Source organism: Andrena cerasifolii, chromosome 14 (assembly GCF_050908995.1).
Source record: "Andrena cerasifolii isolate SP2316 chromosome 14, iyAndCera1_principal, whole genome shotgun sequence".
NCBI lineage: Eukaryota > Metazoa > Arthropoda > Insecta > Hymenoptera > Andrenidae > Andrena > Andrena cerasifolii.
In genome coordinates, this window is record NC_135131.1 from 7062216 (window position 1) to 7083146 (window position 20931).

Here is a 20931-nt window from a genome sequence, read left to right on the forward strand (position 1 = left end):
GAGAAGTGTATTTCTCATTTCCCAGATGACGATCACCCTGCTCAAAATAATTAGGGGATCCTGTCGTTAATTAAAAAGCGTCAGGAATGGAGGAGTTAAGAAAGGCTCCATCCACGGTGAATTTTTGAAACCCCACTCGAGGAATAAAGCCATTAAAAAAGATCCACTAATTATTTTGACTGCAGCGAGGATAAACGAAGCTGCTTCGTCGTTGCGAGCAAAACTCTTCTACTTCTCGTGTACATATAGGATATAAAAAATAGAAAGTAAATTCCACGAAATATTCTCGAACGCTCGGGGACAAAAGTAATGCCACTTTTACGTTTTCCTTTTATTAAAATACTGTCTTCACGAGTGTGTGTGTGTGTGTTTAATACTAAGAACAAGCACGTTACACGGCCTTAAATTATACTGTGCACAATATACAATGTTCTTCTTGTTAGTGGAGAGTAATTAGATAACGTGGAGCTGCTGTCTATGTTCGGTCTATAACTATATTCGTTTCTGTCTACGCAAGAATCGACGTTTACCCTTAGTACGTTAACAGAAATTATACTGCAAAAGCGACGGTCTTTCTGCAGCGACAGCAATGTTATTCTCAGGATAATTCTACTCGCGGCAAAAAGATCGATCGCCTCTGGTGAAAAAGAAACGTATTCCCTATGTACAACTTGTGTCAGTTTTACCTACTTTGTTCCATAAAAAAATATATCTCCCCGCTGTTAAAAGCTACGGATCCTTTTACGGGGAATTTTTTCGAAGATCTCGAGGAGCCTGCGCGAAAAGCGGTAACACGATTTCGAAGTCGATGCACGTTGCCGACGATGAGGTCTGAAGAAGTAAAATTGTACTCTCTTGGAATTTCGTCGCGGTAAATTACACACTCTCCCTTAATATTTCGAGAAGAGGTGTCGTGAAAGTATTGATAGAACTATAGATGTATCCTAAGGAATTAACACTAAGCAGCTGCAACACTATGAAATTATACTGCGAATTGTACGTGACAGTCGATGCGACCGCACTTCTTCCTTTACCGTCACGTGGGGCCATTCTTAAATTACGTAAGGGTAGGTTTGGCGATTTCTTAGCCCCTTCCTGCCCCCGGTATAAGTATTCGTAAGATTTTATATTCTACCCCTTCCCGACGTATTTTCTTTTTCAGTTATTAAAATTCTTTCGCAGGTTTATATAATTCATTTAACTCGTATTGAAAATTAAAGAAATATTACGCACGACGCTACGTGACTCCCTCTCCCCCCTTTGTAAGAAAACGTAAGAAATTCGCGACCCCCTCCAAAAAGAAACGTTACGTGATTTAAAGACGACCCCTAGGAGCTGAAAACTTCACGGTAGTTTCGAAGAATCCCTAAAAGTACTTGGCGTCGTCAGCTTCTTCCAACGAGGCAACGGAACTTCTCGAAACAAGCTCCCTCCTCGCAGAATGGTACCTAGTTCGCGGCGGAATCGAGAGGGGTTGATTGTTAAAAATACGAATCGAAAGTGTCAAATAAGATCTCTCCCCGCGTCGTTGCGCGATGAAACGTCCCCTTTGGATCGCGCCGCGAATCGCGGAACGCCCTGCGCTGACAGTGACCCCCGTCTCGGCGCAATTGCCGCACGATCAATTAACTATAAAGCTGCCCGCTTACCCGAGACTGCGGATAAACATAAAAGCGTTTGAGAGAGGAAATTTTGCCACGCGTATACCCTGTAGAACGTTGGTTCAGGCGAGACGAAGGCAACGTCAACCCAATTCCATCAAGTTCGTCACTGGGCCAGGCACTGCGGTCGCTAATTTTAAATAAGCTAGAAGAACACGCGAACTAATCGATTAGCTACTTTTGCAGCCTTTTCCAGCGCTAGAGTAGTGAGAAATATAAATCTGCGCACGTAACCGAATTCCTTGATTCGAGAATATCTATTCTGTAAACCAGTCATGAGCAACTCGCGGCCCGCAATTCTTTCAGTCGTAAATCTACGTGAGAAATAACAAATTCACCCCATAAATTAAAATTCTTTGATTAGTACAGGCTACTTCCACTTTGGGCCCACTCTGGGCCAAAGGTTGCTCGTCACTGATGCAGTTTATTAACGCTTATCAATTAAGAGGAATTGCTTCTAGTTACCTTCCACTGCTACGTACGTAAGAAGAAAGCTCCCGCGGTCGCACTGGAGAGACTGTTACGCTCAAAGCAACCCCTAATCGCAACGCGAGAATTCATTCAACGAACCTGGACCACGCTGGACAGGCACGGCTGCGTAGCAAGAACCTTGAGGAACTATTTCTTCCAGAAAATAGGGACGAATTAACGATCACAGGTAAGGTTGCAATCGAGCTCAAAGCATAGTTCAAGTAGTTAGAACTGCCATTAGTCCTGTAACCCTGTCGATTATGTCAGATTTAAGGGTTGAAAACGCGAGGGCTCCTTCACGCGAAGTTTCACCACTGATTCTCTCATTCATAATGGAAACTCCTTACCCCTCGAGCAGTGCTGGATTAGCCAATAAGCAAAATAGGCCAAGTGTCTTTCTGAATTTTAAAATCTAACTTTCGTTAGAAACACTTCTAGTCAAATTATTGGAAATGCCCGAGAAATCGTACATTGCGTTGAGGCGATCACCCTGTATAAGGGGGCCTCAAAATCTGTCAAGAGCTTAGGGCCTCTAAGGTCTTAATCCGGCACTGCCCTCAATGCATACCACGATTTTCCCAAACCGATTCAATCCGATTGAATCACACCCTCGCGTTCTCAGTTCCGCGAGATATGTAACTATGAAGACCTTCAACAATGATTCTTTCCCCGCCTCGACCCAAAAAAATTAAAAAACCAAAACGGTTCTTCATTAAGAAAACGCCCCGTTGTATTCTTCCACGAAAAAAGAGACACCTAAGTCCAAAGAGTCCACCTACTGTTCTCCATCAACAGTAGCCTGTTAATTTCCTCAGAGAGCAAGGAAAGTAATCCATCGACACAATAATGCTGCTCCAGCTGGCCACAGGGACGCCAGCAAATTACCATTCTCCATCCTCGCGAAAGAATTCAGAAGCTCGTCTACCAATGCTCTCGGCAGCCGCGTTCGGAACTGGCGAGTGCCTAGGCTAAAGGTCGGTGACTGGTCCGGAGAGTTTGATACCGTTCTCCATGAATCGGTCGAGGACCGACTCCCTGAATGCCGCCTCGTTGTCCCCGTCCACGTCACCGTCGTCCTCTTCGTCCTCCTGCTGCTTGCCCTCCGACGAGGAGGATCCGCCCCGTTTCGCCCTCGCCAGGCTAGGACAGTCCGCCCCTGGATCCCCGTCCGTGGCAGAGATCATCTTATTACGCTGAACGCCCAGCCGCTTCTCCATTCTGACAAATCACGGGTTTTTTTGTTTGAACGTTACATGCGTGCCACAAGGCCGTTCCAGCCCGACTGGCACGGCCCACACATATCTCTGTAATACTGTCTTTAGAAGCGGCAAAAGCAACGGTACACCAGCTGAAAGCCATGCTGCCAGCTAGAGGAACAGAAAGAACAGCCGTGTCTCGGTTTCCCCTGACCCAACAGCGGACTTGTTGCGGGTGGTTGGAGGGATGATGGGGGTTGGAGATTGCCGTGGAGGGTGCACGAAGTTCGTTCGAACGAGAGCTTGCCCGATAGATCGCCGAGAACGTGGTAAAGACGCGCGACTCGAAACCATCTCCCTTCTTCTACTTTCGTGCTCCGCGACGATCGAGATCGGATCTCCGAACTCGTCGCGGCACGCTCGTCGCGAACGTGCGAGCGGGCGAGTTGGTTTACGTTTCTACGCGGCTCTAGGGGACTCTGCGAGTGCGTTCGACGGTGGAGATTTTAGAAGGGTGAAAATACCAGTTTGAAGCGTTAAATTAATGTAATTCTTGATCGTTTGTCGAATTGCTGGGTGCACATGACTATTTGTGGACGATTTCCATCACCGAATCGAGTTTCTGTGTATACATCGACGCTCTGTTTGAAACAAACGAGGATTACTTTATAACATTAAGTCACACCTAGGTACAATGATCGTTCTTTTGCTTTCAAATCGTTTTCATCCTCGACGATCTACAAGAGAAATATTTCTAAATAAAAAAAAATGGTTAAAAGTAGATTCTCCATCGCGTTGGTTAAAACACAAGACAGATTCATAGAGTTAGAAACACTCAGCGCATGGTGGAACTTTTGAACTGGCGTTTTCCGTTAAGTTACTTAATAAAAAATGATCAATGCTAGTCAGTCGTGTCGATGGTTTTGTTCTTACGTCTACGAGAAGCGTATCTTCTATATAAGAATAGTAGAAGTGTCCTAACTTTATTAAAAAAGACTATTCTTTAAAAAATACTGTGTAAAATGCGTTATAAAATAGTCGCGTTAATAATCAGTCCTCCTACAGTTCTCAGTGTCATTCGATCCTACGCTAAAAATGTACAGGACAAAGGTTCCATCGCGAAAGAACCGCGATCGGAAGATATTGCTAAAACAAAGATAAAATCGACGCGTGTGGAATGTGCGCGAAAAGTCGAGCCAGTTGAAAAGTCCAACGACTCGGAACTCGAGGAATATAAACTCGTAAGTTAAACGAAAAACTTAATACAAGGGGAGAAACACGGAAACTGAACGCATGCTACACAAGCTGCGAAGCCATGCCAACAATAAACGAGGATACAGTCAATTACACACTCACGCGCGCGTATCATACTACAGTCGAAACAAAATCAATTTCATATCGTTCGCCATATAGTTCAAAGACCCTCGCACGACACGTTCGCTGTATAGAGCGAGGCTAAAAGTCTCGAACGACTGTCTGATTTTGTTGCGACCAGAGAAACATGTAATTACAACTACGGAATGGAAAGGCAAGCTGTAAATGCCGAAGAATTGCCAATAACATTGGACGAAGCTAGTCCCATCTGATAATAAATTTATCTTTCGGCGCGCACAGCTTCTCCCGTCTCCGCTCTAAGACTATTAAAATGTACACAGACTGTAAGTAGAAGAAGAGTCGAGGAGAATTGATCAGAAAATCCCAAGCCAGAGTGGATTAATTTACATAGACTCTCGAAGGGAGATTCCCTCAAAAGCCGCAAAACTCTTCTGCTACTTTTCGCGCAAATAGAAGCGACTGAGGGGCAGAAGAACAGCTTGAACGGACGGTCCAAGGGTTGGTTGACACTGGCGGCTCGGTTGCGAGTCATTTCTCAAAGATTCGAGACGTTGATGAAGACGCGCGCGGTCAGCCAAGCCGGCAGGGTGAAGCAAGCCCCCGGTGGGACCGAGCGTGCGAGGAGCCGAAACGACAAGAAGAGGGTCGCGAAAGTGTACTCGAGGATTAAACAACGATAGACCTACGTGCTATTCGACATGTACATAGTAGTAGCCTCTAGCAAGCCCTTGAAGCCCCCATTGCGATACGGCGACGAGTGGTTTGCGTATTGTACGGGGCCCCGCGCGTACGTGGCCTAAATGTAGGCGGTGGTGTAGGTGGCGCGTGAAGGTGCTGTCAGGACTCTGGAGGTGAGGATTCCCGTCGAGCAGAGATCTTTCGGCACGAAGGAGCCACCACCGACTACGGCCACATCCGGGATCTCGGTGATGGCTCGGCTCCCATCATCGTCACCGAGACGATCCTCGTCCACGCTCACCGTTCTCTGGCCCTTTCTCGCCGTCGGGTCGTGCGCGCCGTCGGACCCCGACTTGTCCGCCTCGCTGAACGATCGTTTCGTCACCACGTTACCCTTCTTCTTCCTGGACCGCCTGGAGCCAGCCTTCTGGCCGCGCTGGGCATCGTCCTCTTTCTTACTCGCCTCGTACCTCGAGCCTTTGGCTCTCCTCTCCGAGCCGCTGGACGATATCGTCTCGCCTTCAACGGCCACGCCGCCCTGAGTAGAGTCCACCTTGTCCTCGCCCAGCCAGCTAACTCTCTCCTCTTCGCATCCCGTCTTCTCCGCCTTACTGGCCTTCTGCTCGAGGTCCACGGCGCATCCAGCGTCCACGGTCTCGCCCTCCCGGTCCTCCTTGTTGCTCTCCCTCTCGAAATGGTTGTCCGAGGAGGTGAGGCTGGAGGTCTCCTCCAGGGTGGCGTCCTCGCGCTCCAGATCGCTGGTGGCGACGAGGGCCGGCTGCGTGCTGGACACCGGGCCCCGGTTGTCGTCCGTGCTCCACGAGTCCGCCGGCGACACGGTGCTACAGTCGGCGGTACTGTAGAGGCTGGACTTCTCGGCGGCTCGGGTGTGCAGTGCCGAGATGAAGCTCTGCGGGGACGAGGGAGGTGGCCAGTAGGCTGGGATCAGGTTACACGTGTCTGAGAGAGCGGTACGCACGGGGGTGCTGGTTACGTAGGCCGTTTCGAAAGCAACGGGCGTGACCGATCTTGCGTTTACGCACTTTGCCACGTGATTCTCGGCCAGGGTCTTCGAAGCCCGCGCCTCCTGGAGCTCCCGTCGCAGGGCCAGCGCCTCCTCCTCGAAGGCTGCGATCTCGCGGCCCTCGTTGCTAAGTGCCAATACAAGTCCACCGTTTATAGTTTATACAATGTCAGCCTAGCCAGCCGCCGTTTTCGGGGGGGCAGGAGATCGCGCGTGTTCTCCCGCTCGTGGTTGCGTGTGCGTTAGGACGGTTTCGGGAGTTAGAGGGTATATGACTCTTAGGGACACCGACAGACAGAACGAAGAGATCTCCGAGTCGGAGCTCTCGAGCTTGGTTAACCTTGAACAGGCGGGGAGGTGAAGTGTTGCAGAGAAGTATAGACGGTACGAAAGCTTTTCACGGAGTCCTTGCCTCGATCCAGTAGCCCGTGGATCGGACGATGCGGAGAACCCAGGCGAATCGAAGCTTCGTACCACCTGTGTGAGTTGGTTAAATGGTGAACTGGGGAAGGGGAGTAAAATAGTAGACGGTGCGGAGGTTTTTGAAGAGCCTTTGTTTTGATATAGCGTGATACAGATGGTGTGTTAGTTAATAGCTTGTGTGTCGATTGACGATGAAGTTGCAGGGCCAGGTATGTGTGCCTGTGAAGCATCTTTCCGAGAGGGTGCAAGTTAGAAAGTGAGGGGAGCAGAGAAGTAGACCGTATGAAGATTTTCTGCAGAGTCTTCGTTTTACTCGAGGATAGTAGAGGTTCTGAGTTAAGTGATTTTGAAGATACAAGCGAGTTACAGCTTCTTAGAGCCTTTGTGAGTGAGATGAAATTAGAAGATCGAGGGGTGGATGAGAAGGAAGGAGGAGTTAGAGAATGCGGTAATTAATTTTGAATTTCTTTGTGAGGAGGATGAATAGAGTTGTGTCGCGTTGCCTAAAATTATGGAGACTGTGCAAAGCGGCTGTTAAAGTAGGGGAACAGAGGGGAAGAAGTAGAAGAGTCGTTAGAAAGAATTACTGCAAGACATGGCTAATTAATGATATTAACATATTTGTACAATCTCCGTTGTTGCTTGAAAAATTCGATAAAAATTTCGCGATGAAAGAAAATATTGCTGGCTTAGTGCAGAAATATCGTATGTCCACTTTTGGTGAAATTTCAGCTTTTACACGCGACAAATAATTCTTCGCTGTTATTCTTACATCTATTTGATAAATTTGTGAAAAATAATATTTTTCTTCGTTGTATGTCCCTGAATCTTACGTACCATTGCATGTGTAAATCTGTTTTTCTCGAAAACAAGTGGACATACAATATTTCTGCACTAAGTCATCGATATATATATCACAACAGTGGAATGTTTGATACACTATAAGAATACTTAACCCTTATATAAAATACGCGAATTTTGCGTTTCGATTGAAACCAAAAGAAAATAAATATTTGAAAAGAAGTCTACTTAAACCCCACACGTGTTCCATGAAAATCGACGATGTTTCAAAATCATTCGTGACGATACAGCTCCGCGTGAGAAATCTACTGTGCTCAGTGCTAAAACTTGTACCTTACCGAATCGCGCGTGAAACAACAACCAAACCGTGTGTCTAATCGATGGAAGAAAATAATTACCCCGAGCACGAAAGTTTATTTTACGATATCAACTATAGAGCAGCCGAAACCAAACTGTAAATAGGTACTCACTTTGCGCTCAGCTTCAGCGTCGCCACCTCCTCCTCCAGCTTCGCAAAGCGCCTGTCGCTTGTTTGCTTCTCCTCCAACAAGTTCGAAACTTGATTCTAAAACAGAGGCATTCATCTCTGAATACATAGCTTGATTCCTCGCGAGATTCATTGCTCGCCTCTACTCAAATCTTCAGCAGCCGCGATATAGAAACATTCTCCTCGATGCGAGCCAGGGTCTGAGTCTCCTCTCGCCTCAAGAAAACGAGGATAAAGATAAGGGAGACAATAATACCCAGGCACAGATAAGATGCCGCGGCTTGTTTCGAAAGAAATCAAACAATTTACATAGCAACGTGCAATTTCTTTCCATCAGATAACGAAAGAGCACAATATCAGTGGTCTTCCATGGCAAGACTTTGTAGCGTACTGCATTATCATTTAAAAAAAAAAAAAAACAGTTAAGATTTGCAAGCCTCGAATAAAATACAACTCGTTACTTTTGTACAGAATATCACGTGACTCATTACTCTCTGATACAATATATCATAAAAAACCTAGGGTGCCCCTGCGTCACACACAGTACAATTGAGGGGCTCATTGTCAGGGGAAAGCAAGCACATGCCAAATATGCATAAATTTTCGTTTCTTAAGGATCCGTAATTTTTTCCAAGAAGAATTATACATATCTCTCAGAACTTTTTATTTTATAGAAATCTATGAACATTAAACTAAAAACTGTGATATTTTGAATAATATAAAATCATTTAAAAAATCAAGAAACATGTGCCTGTTTTCCACTGTACCCTGGCACCCCCAAAGAAAAAGGAAAAAGGAGATTAATGTAACCACTACTGAAGTACTCCATGAGCTTTGTAAAAAAAAAGGAAGCTGGATTTTATTCTCCAAATAAATGTTTGTATACCTGATCACCTTCCTACTGAATATTATTGAATTTGTATTAAAAATATTTATTATCCCCCCCGAGGGTAAATCCTGAGTGCGCCACTGCTAAACAGTAAATGTACCGTTCACTCATTCACCCCCAAGTTTAGAATCCTACGAGCGCTGTTCACCGCGACTCCAACTAAAGAGCGCGCGATAGACACGAATTTCTCTCGTCGCGACGAAGAGTATCGAGTAGCATCCCCCGTCGGGCGCCGTCGACGACGAGGGGCACAATTTACATGCACGAAAGTGGAAGGTCCCGGAGGTTCAATTACGAGATTGGCAACGCGTCGGAGGCAAGCATGGCGCGGACGGCCATCGCTTCCACTGATGAGGCTAATGGATGGTTGAAACCCGAGAAGACCCGGTGAAAGAGGGAAAGGAGGAAGGAGGGTAGGAGGCCAAGGGAGAGGCCGTGACAGCCGCTAAGTGCCTCATCCTTCACCCCTCCTCGCCCCTCGCCCACCCGATTCTACCTCCCCGTTCGTCGGAACACTCTTTCGCCCCCGTAGGTGCCGCCCTTACGTGAAACCTAATCATTTCTGCCCAACGTCAAGGATATTTCGTATTACGTCTACATTAGGTTCTCCGGTGTCAGGCCGGCTTTATCAAGCGTCGAGTCGTGCCTCTGACCTCCCCCTTTTCGAGTAGTCCGACGCCCCCCAATCATGGGATGGAGGCGGTTTCGGGTCGTCGATTTGGGGGAATTCACCGGGTAATTGACCTGTTTAGCTAGCAGATCCTTTTCGTGCCGCGGTAGAAGTGTTCCTTAAAGGGTGAACGAAGCTGAAATTTTATTCAGATATTGTTAAGTGGAGGATCAGCGTGCAACAAAGTCCAGAAACCCGGAGGCTGATCGATGGAAATTCGCGTGCAGGCGATAATCGAGGGAGAGAAATTGTAAAAAAAAGAGAAGACGAGAGAGGGGACCCGAAGATCACCTGGCCCGTCCTAATCAAACAAAACGTACGAATGCTACGCAAACAATATGTCCATGACCGCAGAGTGGAAACGCCGAAAACGTCTGCGCACCGTTGTACCCCAACTGCAAAGTCGAGAGAGGCCTCCTAGCTCTATACCCGTTTTTGTTTTCCATTCCCACGTTTTCTATCTTCCGACTCGAACATTATATTCTTCCTTAAAACCTCGTGCTTCGTACGTGAAACGAACTACAAGAATCAATTTATTTGCAGCATATCGAAGCGTACAAAGCCTGTACAATGACTGTACAGTCTTAACTCCTTTACGTTGCGTTGAAATGGGCGAAATTACGGGATGATAAGTAATCGTGAGTCAATGGGTCGGACAAACAGTATGAATCACTCGCCCGAATTCGGGTTTCATTGGCGATGCTTCGAATTTGTTGTTCTCGGAGTGAATCAGCGCAATGGCTGATCCCGTACCCGCGGATGGAAAGAACGATTATTAAAGGAAATTAATACGCACGTTTAAGGTGTCCACTTCTAGCAACTTCTGGTTCATCTTTTCATCTACCATGGACTTGACCTTTGTAACCAATCCTTCCTCGCACATCTTGTTAGCTTGCCGGATTTCTCGAATCAGGTCTGGAACGGTTAAAAAAAATTTATAATCCCTTAGAGGAACTAGCACTTAAAGACAAATCCCCGGAGTTGCGAGAGAAATACAGCATATTCGCAGATTGTAACAATAAATCAATATAACGAGTTTTGTAAATATTTACCTGATAACATTCCTGGTTGATAATCTGAAGAGGTGCTGTATTTACACTGTGCCAACTTCGCCTTCATGCTATTCAATTCGGACTTCGTCTCGTTCAACTCTTTAAACAATTGGCTGTTGCTCTTTTTCAGTTCTGTCATCTGCAAGCAATACACGACATGTATTTACCATTCAGATGCAAGATCCCAGCGCAGAACAGACACGAACCTGCTCGATAAGGGACAGAACGAGTTTATTGCTACGCCCAATCGTCGTGATGGAACTTCCACTGTCGCCACTGTCAGACTCTTCGCTCTGCGTATGAGCCGGTGCTTCCGCAGAGCCGAGGCCAGGATCCGAGTACCTCCGATGCTCCGAATTCAGTTCGTCCCCGTTGACTTCAATATTCCTGTTCGCCGTAGGCGGCAGGCTCGTGTAGTCTCCGTTTTGATAGTTAACGGGTATAGGGCACTCCAGCCTGTTCTCCTGTAGACTTGTGTACCCGTTCGCTACAGAATTCGCGCCCAGATTCATCGGATGATTCTGGTTGCAATGTCGCCTGGGTCTACCGTGCACGGGCCTGACACCGGAGAATGGTACTGGCTGGTACAATCTGTACATAGCTGGCAACGAAACGGGCTCCATCGCGTAAGTCATAGGCATCTGCGCGTAGCCGCACATGCTCGGGTCGGAGGCTGCTGTGAAGAGGCGCTGTCCATTGCTCTGAACGTTCTGCTGCACGTTCGACTGCCACATTACGTGCTGATACTCCATGTCAGGCACCACGTTGCTGTTTTGATTGCTCTGCACACTGTTCGCCCAAGGGCCGAGCACACTGCTCCTTTTACTGGATCGTTTCTTGCTCTTTTTAGGGTGACTAGAGGCATCCTCGCGCCACCCCGACCTCGATGCGTCCAACCTAACAAAGATTCGTCGACGTTGAGTAAAGTAGCGATCGCGGACGATCCGCGGGTACCACCCTCGCCTTACCTTCTATCCATTCTCGCGGACGATCTGCACGGTGTCAGAGGTTAGTCGGGATTCGAATCCCTAGTAATAATAAATACGGACAGTAAACAGTTGACCCGCTAGCTCATTAAGTATCGGTCGTTATCAATTCGCGGCTGATTGGTTGAATGGAACTCCTACCATTTCCACAACGCGCAGTGTGTGTTCGATGACACCTCGCTTCCTACTTTACGATCTTCAAAAGCATAATGAGTCAACTGGCCCGGCTGTACGCCACGATTACTGCCACATTGGAGAATCGTTGCACTCGGTATACACGTTTCATTCACAAGGGGAACTATGAACTTTATTCGCGAACATATTTCACTTGATATTAAGTGATCATTTCGCATCTTTTTCGAGTTTCATTCCTCGCGCTACTACGTAGTCATGAATTCTGGTAATGGGATTAAAAAAAAATGTCCACGGGGAAGGAAGCGGTCTACCGAAGTCCCGCAAGGGACTATTGAGTACAAAGGTCTATGCGCACGGGTTCTCTATAGTTTCTTCTGTTATTGTAGATACGAATGATTTCTAATGAATGTTACAAGCAGATCTGTGGAAACGATACCCTTCTGATTCCCGAATTCCACTTTCTTTTCGTGGTAAGACTCTTCGCTGGCAAACTTTCATTCAAATATCGCTTAGTGTCATTAAAAGGAGGCTCGCGCATGCGCCTTATTATTACTTCCAAGCCTCCAAGTGACGTGGCCTCAATGACGGCACGAGTCGTGCTGGTACGGTGAGATCGTGTTGTTTGTAATTCCTTTTGCAATGGACATGCTGTAACAATGAGAGTTTTATAGTGATTGTTACTTCGAATCGTTTCGGTCGCGCAATCGGGAGCTCGCGATAATCGAGCGTTAACTCGCTTAGGTATGTTTAACCTAGAACACCCAGTCATACCTTAACACTTGTCACATATTTGAAAACTGTACACAGAACGTGAATTAAGTATCGCCCAGATGTACTGGCTACATAGGCTTTCGTGATTCCAGCAACATGACCACATACGAGGATTTCATTCAGCAGAATGAGGACCGGGACGGCGTACGTTTCACTTGGAACGTCTGGCCCTCCTCTCGCGTGGACGCCACAAGACTAGTCGTGCCATTAGGAACCCTGTATCAGCCGATTAAAGAAAGGCCAGACCTGCCGCCGATACAGTACGATCCAGTCCTTTGCACACGGTCCACTTGCAGGGCAATTTTGAATCCACTATGCCAGGTGGATTACCGTGCTAAACTATGGGTGTGCAATCTTTGCTTCCAGAGGAATCCTGTAAGCAGAAAGAGATTATTCTCACAGCAGAGTTAAAGGGGTATTCATTCTGGTAATCACGCCGCAAAAATCGGCAACATTCAGGTTTTTTTCTCTCAGCGAACGCAATGAATAACAATGTCAAACTTTTTTTTCATTTATTAATCTACTTATAATGTACACGGAACAATTGTTTAAAACACCTGAATGTTACCGAATTTTGCAGCGTGATTACCAGAATGACCCCTTAAATACGATTGTCCCACTTTCTAGAAACATGTAATTCATTGCTTAATATTTTTAGTTCCCTCCGCAATATGCTGCTATTTCGGAGCAGCATCAGCCAGCTGAACTCATACCAATGTATTCAACAATCGAATACACTATAATGGTAAGCATCAACAATCCGAAATGCTTCTTCGTCGATGTGCTACAGATTTACTAATTACTCGCATTTAGAGAGCGCAGTGTTTGCCTCCCATATTCCTATTGGTCGTGGATACGTGCATGGACGACGAGGAATTGGGTTCTCTTAAAGATTCGTTGCAAATGTCGCTGTCCTTACTTCCGCCCAATGCTTTCATTGGCCTGATTACATTTGGAAGAATGGTTCAGGTTCACGAACTGGGTTGCGAAGGATGCAGCAAGAGTTACGTTTTCCGTGGTACCAAGGACTTGCAGCCGAAGCAAGTTCAAGACATGCTAGGTACGTTTTATAGTTGCTTAATGCAATGGCAGAGAATATACACCACTTTCGTCTGTTACAGGAATCGGCCGACCAATACCGGGACAGAATCCAAATCAACAGAGAGGACCGGGTGGGCAACCGCTGCCGCCGGCTAATCGCTTTTTACAGCCTGTACATAAATGTGATATGAGTTTAACGGACATTCTGGGAGAGTTGCAACGCGATCCGTGGCCCGTGGGCCCAGGGAAACGCCCGTTGAGATCCACTGGTGTTGCATTGGCTGTTGCTACTGGTCTTTTAGAAGCTAGCTACGCTAATACAGGAGCTAGGCACGTATCGTGTTTGTAATGAGTGTTCGAACACGTTCTGGTAGCGTCTAAACGAATATATGCTTCCAGGATAATGCTGTTCGTTGGTGGACCCTGCTCTCAAGGTCCCGGTCAGGTTGTAACGGACGATTTGAGGCAGCCTATCAGATCGCACCACGATATCCACAAAGATAATGCCAAGCATATGAAGAAGGCAACTAAACACTACGAGGGCCTTGCGGCACGGGCTGCGACCAATGGGCACATAATAGATATCTACACTTGCGCTCTAGATCAAACCGGTCTGCTGGAAATGAGGCAATGCTGCAACTCAACTGGCGGCCACATGGTCATGGGAGACTCCTTCAACTCCTCTTTATTTAAACAAACGTTCCAACGCGTGTTCGCAAAGGACAGCAAGGGCGACTTGAAGATGGCATTTAACGCGACGTTGGACATCAAGACGTCGCGAGAAATCAAAGTCTCCGGAGCGATCGGGCCTTGCGTTTCCCTGGGAGTGAAAGGGGCTAGCGTCGGAGAGCAAGAGGTGGGATTCGGCGGCACATGCCAGTGGAAATTCTGCTCGCTAACTCCCTCCACCACGACCGCGCTGTTCTTCGAAGTCGTGAACCAACACACCGCGCCGATTCCGCAGGGTGGAAGGGGCTGCATTCAATTTATCACACAGTATCAGCACAGCAGCGGCCAACGAAGGATCAGAGTTACCACGATCGCTAGAAAGTAAATAAACGGTACATCGAACGTTACGGATTTTATTGCAGAGCTCAGTATCGTGGCGTTTCTATTTACAGTTGGGCAGACGCGACGACATCGACTCATCATATAAGCGCTGGTTTCGACCAGGAAGCGGCTGCCGTCCTCATGTCGCGCCTAGCCGTCTTCAGGGCAGAAAGCGACGATAGTCCAGACGTATTGAGATGGGTGGACCGAATGCTTATTAGACTAGTCGGTGTCTTACTAAATTCTCTGGCTGGTATCTATCGATGGAGCGATCCTCTCAACTTGAAACGTTTCCTTTACAGTGTCAGAAGTTTGGAGAGTACTCTAAAGACGACCCGAACAGCTTCAGGCTCGCGGAAAACTTCTCTTTGTATCCTCAGTTTATGTATCACTTACGTAGATCTCAGTTCTTACAAGTGTTCAACAATTCCCCAGATGAAACCAGCTTTTACAGGTAGGCTGCTCTGTTCGCATGCTTCGACGAGTCAAGGAAGCTAATTCATCGCAACTGCTCGATTTAATGTTACAGACACATGCTGATGCGGGAAGATTTAACGAATTCATTGATAATGGTGCAACCGATCTTGTACAGTTACGGATTTAGCGGCCCTCCGGAGCCAGTTCTGCTAGACACTTCGTCCATTCAACCCGATAGAATCTTGTTAATGGACACTTTCTTCCAAATACTTATATTCCACGGAGAAGTAATTGCCTTACTGTTCTTGCTAATGCAACGCGATAAAAGACTTGGTCACGACATAGGGATTGCTCGGTTCGCAGACAATTGCTCAGTGGCGTCAGTTGAAATACCAGGACTTGCCCGAGTATGAGAATTTCCGGCAATTGTTAGCGGCGCCTGTCGACGATGCAGCTGAAATATTGGCAGGAAGATTCCCCGCGCCTAGGTATATCGATACCGAACAGGGTGGTTCACAAGCGAGGTTTTTATTGAGCAAAGTGAATCCCAGTCAGACTCATAATAATATGTACGCCTACGGAGCGGTAAGTAAATTTCTCATCGACGAAATACATATGATGCTACATATATATCTAGTATCAGACTACTTTATCTGATGCTGATATTTTTTGACGACACAGCCGTCAAATACATAGATCAATCATATGTAACTAATATTTTTTTATGTCACCGTGATCCTGCAACCAGGGGATGCCGATACCCAGTGGGGTGTGTTTTTCATTCATTTGATAATTGTATCTTCTCTCATATTCGTTTCGATTTGCTTTGGTAATGGAACTACGGGGCAACGATCTAAATAATTTGTATCTACCACAACATTGCACCAAAGTATTTATTTCTTTATCGCAACATATTTTAACAAACAATGGTGTCGAAGGGTCTAACAGCCATTCACTGTTATCCTAGAACTTTACAGCAATATTGGTATTGGGATATTTCACTCTATCTTGCGGTTAATACAATTCTCGTGCTAATATTAAATAAGCATAGTACTCACTACACACCTTAACATTCTGTACGATATTATATTCTCACAATTCACTGGTGGTTGGCGTCAAGGCATTTTTCCTCTCGGAACAAACATTTATAAACTGTAAATAATTTCTTTTATTCCACTGGTTCGGGGATGAGGTTTAGCAGCTTCCTTTTCTTTTTACCTTCCAACAGTTGTCGATTGCAGACGGTAATCGGTGTTTGTTTCAATATAGGAGAGCGGAGCCCCTGTTTTGACCGACGACGTGAGTCTACAAGTATTTATGGAGCATTTGAAGAAACTGGCCGTGTCGTCCACGGCTTAAAATTGCAGCAATAGAGGGGCCCAACGTTCCCCTCTCATTTTTTGTATGCAAAATTTATAAGTACCGAGGGCTTGATGATGAGGCACACAGTTGCAGTTTAAGTAATAAGGACAACATAGGCATAGTAAAAGTTTATATATACAGAAGTTATCAGACGGTTACAGCGGAGTTACATAATTGTACGTCATAATTCCTGAACAACTATTTCCTTTTTCGAAGTCGAGATATAACTTGTATACAAATAAAGTACATAGTATTAATGTAATGGATGTTTTAGATGTCCTGTATTGTTCATTTTTTACGAATACGTCATCAATAGTACATAACTTATTTTTCAGTGGAACTTCTTGTCATAAATAAATCTGGTCTGTATTTTTTTTTTCTCGGAAGATCATTTGACTATCTGTTTAGACATTTGTAAACGGTATGTTGCCCAAACCTGTAATAGTTATGGAATTTATACACCATAAATCGTAAGAATCAGGAAAAAGAGTATAAATTTTATATTAGTTAAAATTTGTATATCTGTTTTCATAGGAATTGCAAATCTTTCCGTGCGTCAGTGAATACTGCACGCTGTTAAATTCTCTTTCTACGTAGAATAAATAAGGTTGTATATTTTACATTCTCTATTATTAATCGTTATAAATTTGAATACATCTTTCAAATGCATCGGAAAATTGTACATTATTTTATAAGAAACAAAGAAGTAAATTAACTAAGAAATCGTATAGACATCTTTTGCTCCACATCTGTCCGATCTAATGCTTTACAGAACTCTTCAAACGATATTACTCCGTCGCCATTCTCGTCAGCCTCTACTATGGTTCGTTCTGCGATGCTAGTTAACTGTTCCTCGCTAAAACGAATATGCACCAGTCATTCAATTTTGCAACCATTATTTCGTGTCACAGAATTGAAATGAAACAACTGCTTTACCTTATATTCGCCCCGACCATCATGTGCAAAATAGCTAAGAGCTCATCTTTAGATATCAAATCGTCGTTATCCAAATCATACATTTTGAAAGCAACTAAAAACAACAATGCGTTTACTACGATCCCCTTCAGGATCCGTCGACTTCGTAGGATCGCCGTTATACTTACATCTCAGTTTCTCTTGCCTGGAGTTTAATCTATTTGGACAGTTTTTCTTAATAGGTCTAAAGTGAGCTAGCACCTGCATGAATTGCAGAAAATTTACTCTGTCGTTACCGCTCTCCTCGAAGAAAGCGTTGACGATTCTATCGCCGAGAGGATTTATCGCCAATTCTGGAATCCTGAGGAAATCCTCTCGGCTAAGCGTGCCGCAGTCTCCACGGTCGAGACTCGTGAAGCGACTATACAAACGTTCGATTTGATTCGGAGTAACTGTAATCATATTAAAGAATAGCTCATACAAAGCATCGCTACGGCGAACTATAAAATAAATGACTAGAAGTAACAAAATCATTTCTATGTTAAAAATTAAGGACTATGTTGAAATTATTATTGCGTTTCTAAAGCAAGCGAGATTTCAAGGTAACACAGCTGGTTAGTGGATAAATCTTACATCCAGTGGCTTCCTGGATCTGCGCTATTTCCTCTTCGCGCAAAAGAAGACTGGATCTGTTACCCATGTTTCGTTTTCGGGGAATCGAAACGTTTCGCAAAATCTCAACTCTGCATTCGACACTTTTCACCGCAGCATGCGAGTTTCAATTCATATTTACTGTGGGTCAAAGTACACAATAACACAATCCCTAAAAAGATTGCCTGACAGCTGACAGATTTCTGCAACAGTCAAAGGTAACAGATAAGGGTGATAAGGTGGAAATCTTAAGGCTTGTACACAGCGTATCGCGATAGTTAGGTGCAAGACCGTTTAACCAATGAAAATGCAACAATCTAATATTCATAATATCGCCACATCACTGTCCCTGTAACTGTCCTTCTGCATCGACTAATTCCATTTATACTTTGAAATGCTATACAGCCACCTACTACATATGTATATACGCAACGGAACAGGTTAAAAATTACAACCCAGGCTAGTTAAAGAATAAACATTACTAACCTTGTTCTACCTAATTTCAATTCCATCCGCTAGATGTGTCACAATCCTATTTTATTCTGCATCGATAACAGCACAGACCAGGTATAAGATAGACTTCGAGACAGTGACTGTTTAACGAAGAGACGCAGAATTTTCGAACGCCTCTTGAAAGGCCTGCGCCTCTTATTTGCAACTTTAAGGCGAGGCCTTTGAAGCTGAAATTTAGTATACCTCTTTCCACTTCATGTTCTCCTGATACCTGGGCCAAACTAATTTCAATAAACATGTTGCATAATAAAATTATTCCCTTTACTAATATATTTTCATACGTGACAAAATGTTGTAGCGTTTCTCCCATTTTCAATTATAGACAAGTCAAGTTACTAAAAATATTTTTCTTCTTACAGGTTTTAACTTCGGAATATTTCGACGGAATGATGGAAACCTTGATAGTAATCACAAGAAAATAGAGACTTTATATACCTTATACTTTATTGTAACACTGTAAAGGCCTTTTATGCAAATATATAGAAAGAAACTTTAAACAAACTGTATTATTATTCAGAAATACCTTTTACATATTCCTATCCAAATTTCAAATATCTATGGTATTTCCTTAAGAATACCATAGATTTCCTTTGTTAATAAGTCGATATTGAAGAAAATTTTGAAACTAGTGCCCATGGAATACTATTCAGAAATTACAAGCTTCGAGTCTTTCAAAAGCATCACAGTAACCGCGAACTGTTTAAAGGCCCATGAAAGGCGTAGCTCTTGTTCGCTACTTTAAGGCGATGCCTTTGAAGCTGAAATGCAGAATACCTCTTTTCGCTTCATGTTCTCCTGATACCTGGGCCAAAATCTGGCAAAAATTTTCAGAATGCACAAAATTGGGCTTTGTAACAGGAGAACATGCCGTCGAAAGAGGTGGCACTAAGTAACGTCTTCGGAGAGAGAATCGAGGATGCCTTCGAAGCTGAAATTCAGAATACCTCTTTTCGCTTCATGTTCTCCTGATACCTGGGCCAAAATCTGGCAAAAATTTTCAGAATGCACAAAATTGGGCTATGTACTAGGAGAACATGATGTCGAAAGAGGTGGCACTAAGTAACGTCTTCGGAGAGAGAATCGAGGATGCCTTCGAAGCTGAAATTCAGAATACCTCTTTTCGCTTCATGTTCTCCTGATACCTGGGCCAAAATCTGGCAAAAATTTTTAGAATGCACAAAATTGGGCTATGTACTAGGAGAACATGATGTCGAAAGAGGTGGCACTAAGTAACGTCTTCGGAGAGAGAATCGAGGATGCCTTCGAAGCTGAAATTCAGAATACCTCTTTTCGCTTCATGTTCTCCTGATACCTGGGCCAAAATCTGGCAAAAATTTTCAGAATGCACAAAATTGGGCTTTGTAACAGGAGAACATGACGTGGAAAGAGGTGGCACTAAGTAACGTCTTCGGAGAGAGAATCGAGGATGCCTTCGAAGCTGAAATTCAGAATACCTCTTTTCGCTTCATGTTCTCCTGATACCTGGGCCAAAATCTGGCAAAAATTTTCAGAATGCACAAAATTGGGCTATGTACTAGGAGAACATGATGTCGAAAGAGGTGGCACTAAGTAACGTCTTCGGAGAGAGAATCGAGGATGCCTTCGAAGCTGAAATTCAGAATACCTCTTTTCGCTTCATGTTCTCCTGATACCTGGGCCAAAATCTGGCAAAAATTTTCAGAATGCACAAAATTGGGCTTTGTAACAGGAGAACATGCCGTCGAAAGAGGTGGCACTAAGTAACGTCTTCGGAGAGAAGTAGAAGCCTTGAACGAAAGTCGATAGAGTTTGAGAGTAGTGAATGGCATATTTAAAGTAGTGCTTTAATGCGAAGATTTTTAAAACCACTGTGCGTGGAAGGATCTTTTTAGGTGTTCTTTTTAGCATGTCTTTTATATGTGATTTGGAATAGGAAGGAGTAAGTAGTGCTCGTTAAATAAAAAAACTCTTTTACCACTTAGCTGCAATTTATTCAAATAAGTGAAATGCAATACAATGAAATGTTACAAGTGTAACTGGGTAATTCGGCTGAAGCAGTATCTTGTGCAAATTTCGTATCAATGAACAGTCGAAAATGCAGCCGGTTTAACGTCTTTTATGTAAAAATTCCTTACCTGTAAAGCAGAAATATCCACGATTAATAATCGCTCTAGTTACAGTATGTGAGATTAGTTACATCGCATCGGCACACTCTAAACTCTAAACATGTCACACATGTACAAGCACGCACCCACGCACAGCATTTCAACAGATTTCAGAGTAGGTAGTTGCTGAATTGGCCGCTGCTGGTGTCGCACCCAACGTTACCGACTGATTCTAAAATAAGATTACAGTGCTACGAGTGGTAGGAATTAATCTTAAATCTTACCGGAAACATATAAAATCTAAAACGACTAATTTCAA

The 20931-nt window shown here is 44.6% G+C and overlaps 4 protein-coding genes across 10 annotated transcripts in view; 2 read left to right on the forward strand and 2 right to left on the reverse strand.

Moving 5' to 3' along the window:
- Positions 1-3625, forward strand: part of LOC143376480 (chymotrypsin-like protease CTRL-1) — a 131414-nt gene extending 127789 nt beyond the window's left edge. Inside the window, exons 10-11 of the mRNA XM_076826887.1 lie at positions 2123-2319; positions 3455-3625. The gene's annotated coding sequence lies outside the window, so the exon portion shown is untranslated. The remainder of the gene's footprint in view (positions 1-2122; positions 2320-3454) is intronic.
- Positions 3214-12235, reverse strand: LOC143376477 (uncharacterized). 3 transcript variants are annotated; one of them, XR_013087100.1, is made up of 7 exons: positions 11656-12231; positions 10894-11584; positions 10688-10826; positions 10432-10550; positions 8060-8154; positions 5350-6492; positions 3214-3350 (listed from the first exon to the last, which is right to left on the reverse strand). XR_013087100.1 is itself a non-coding variant. In XM_076826883.1 (7 exons), exons 2-7 carry the CDS (start codon positions 11664-11666, stop codon positions 5460-5462), a joined length of 2088 nt encoding a protein of 695 aa, XP_076682998.1. In that variant the 5' UTR covers positions 11667-11715; positions 11815-12235; the 3' UTR covers positions 3761-5459. The 3 variants fall into 3 exon arrangements, 1 of the variants encoding a protein (XP_076682998.1); XR_013087101.1 differs by lacking the exon at positions 3214-3350 and adding an exon at positions 3375-3499 and having other exon boundaries at positions 11656-12232; XM_076826883.1 differs by lacking the exon at positions 3214-3350 and having other exon boundaries at positions 3761-6492; positions 11656-11715; positions 11815-12235.
- A 117-nt stretch (positions 12236-12352) lies between these two features.
- Sec23 (transport protein Sec23) lies at positions 12353-16711 on the forward strand. Of its 3 annotated transcripts, none has more exons than XM_076826880.1 (12): positions 12353-12549; positions 12616-12954; positions 13238-13324; positions 13393-13639; positions 13701-13950; positions 14020-14670; positions 14742-14895; positions 14973-15124; positions 15200-15374; positions 15451-15672; positions 15836-15856; positions 16357-16711. In XM_076826880.1, exons 2-12 carry the CDS (start codon positions 12676-12678, stop codon positions 16444-16446), a joined length of 2328 nt encoding a protein of 775 aa, XP_076682995.1. In that variant the 5' UTR covers positions 12353-12549; positions 12616-12675; the 3' UTR covers positions 16447-16711. The 3 variants fall into 3 exon arrangements, with proteins under 3 accessions (XP_076682995.1, XP_076682994.1, XP_076682996.1); XM_076826879.1 differs by having other exon boundaries at positions 12672-12954; XM_076826881.1 differs by lacking the exon at positions 15836-15856 and having other exon boundaries at positions 12355-12549; positions 12672-12954.
- Positions 16563-18277, reverse strand: Elm (calcineurin like EF-hand protein 1 elm). Of its 3 annotated transcripts, XM_076826888.1 has the most exons (5): positions 17998-18277; positions 17553-17816; positions 17386-17479; positions 17166-17305; positions 16563-16885 (listed from the first exon to the last, which is right to left on the reverse strand). In XM_076826888.1, exons 1-5 carry the CDS (start codon positions 18062-18064, stop codon positions 16854-16856), a joined length of 597 nt encoding a protein of 198 aa, XP_076683003.1. In that variant the 5' UTR covers positions 18065-18277; the 3' UTR covers positions 16563-16853. The 3 variants fall into 3 exon arrangements, with proteins under 3 accessions (XP_076683003.1, XP_076683006.1, XP_076683004.1); XM_076826891.1 differs by lacking the exon at positions 17166-17305; XM_076826889.1 differs by having other exon boundaries at positions 16563-17305.
- Between the last annotated feature and the right edge of the window lie 2654 nt (positions 18278-20931).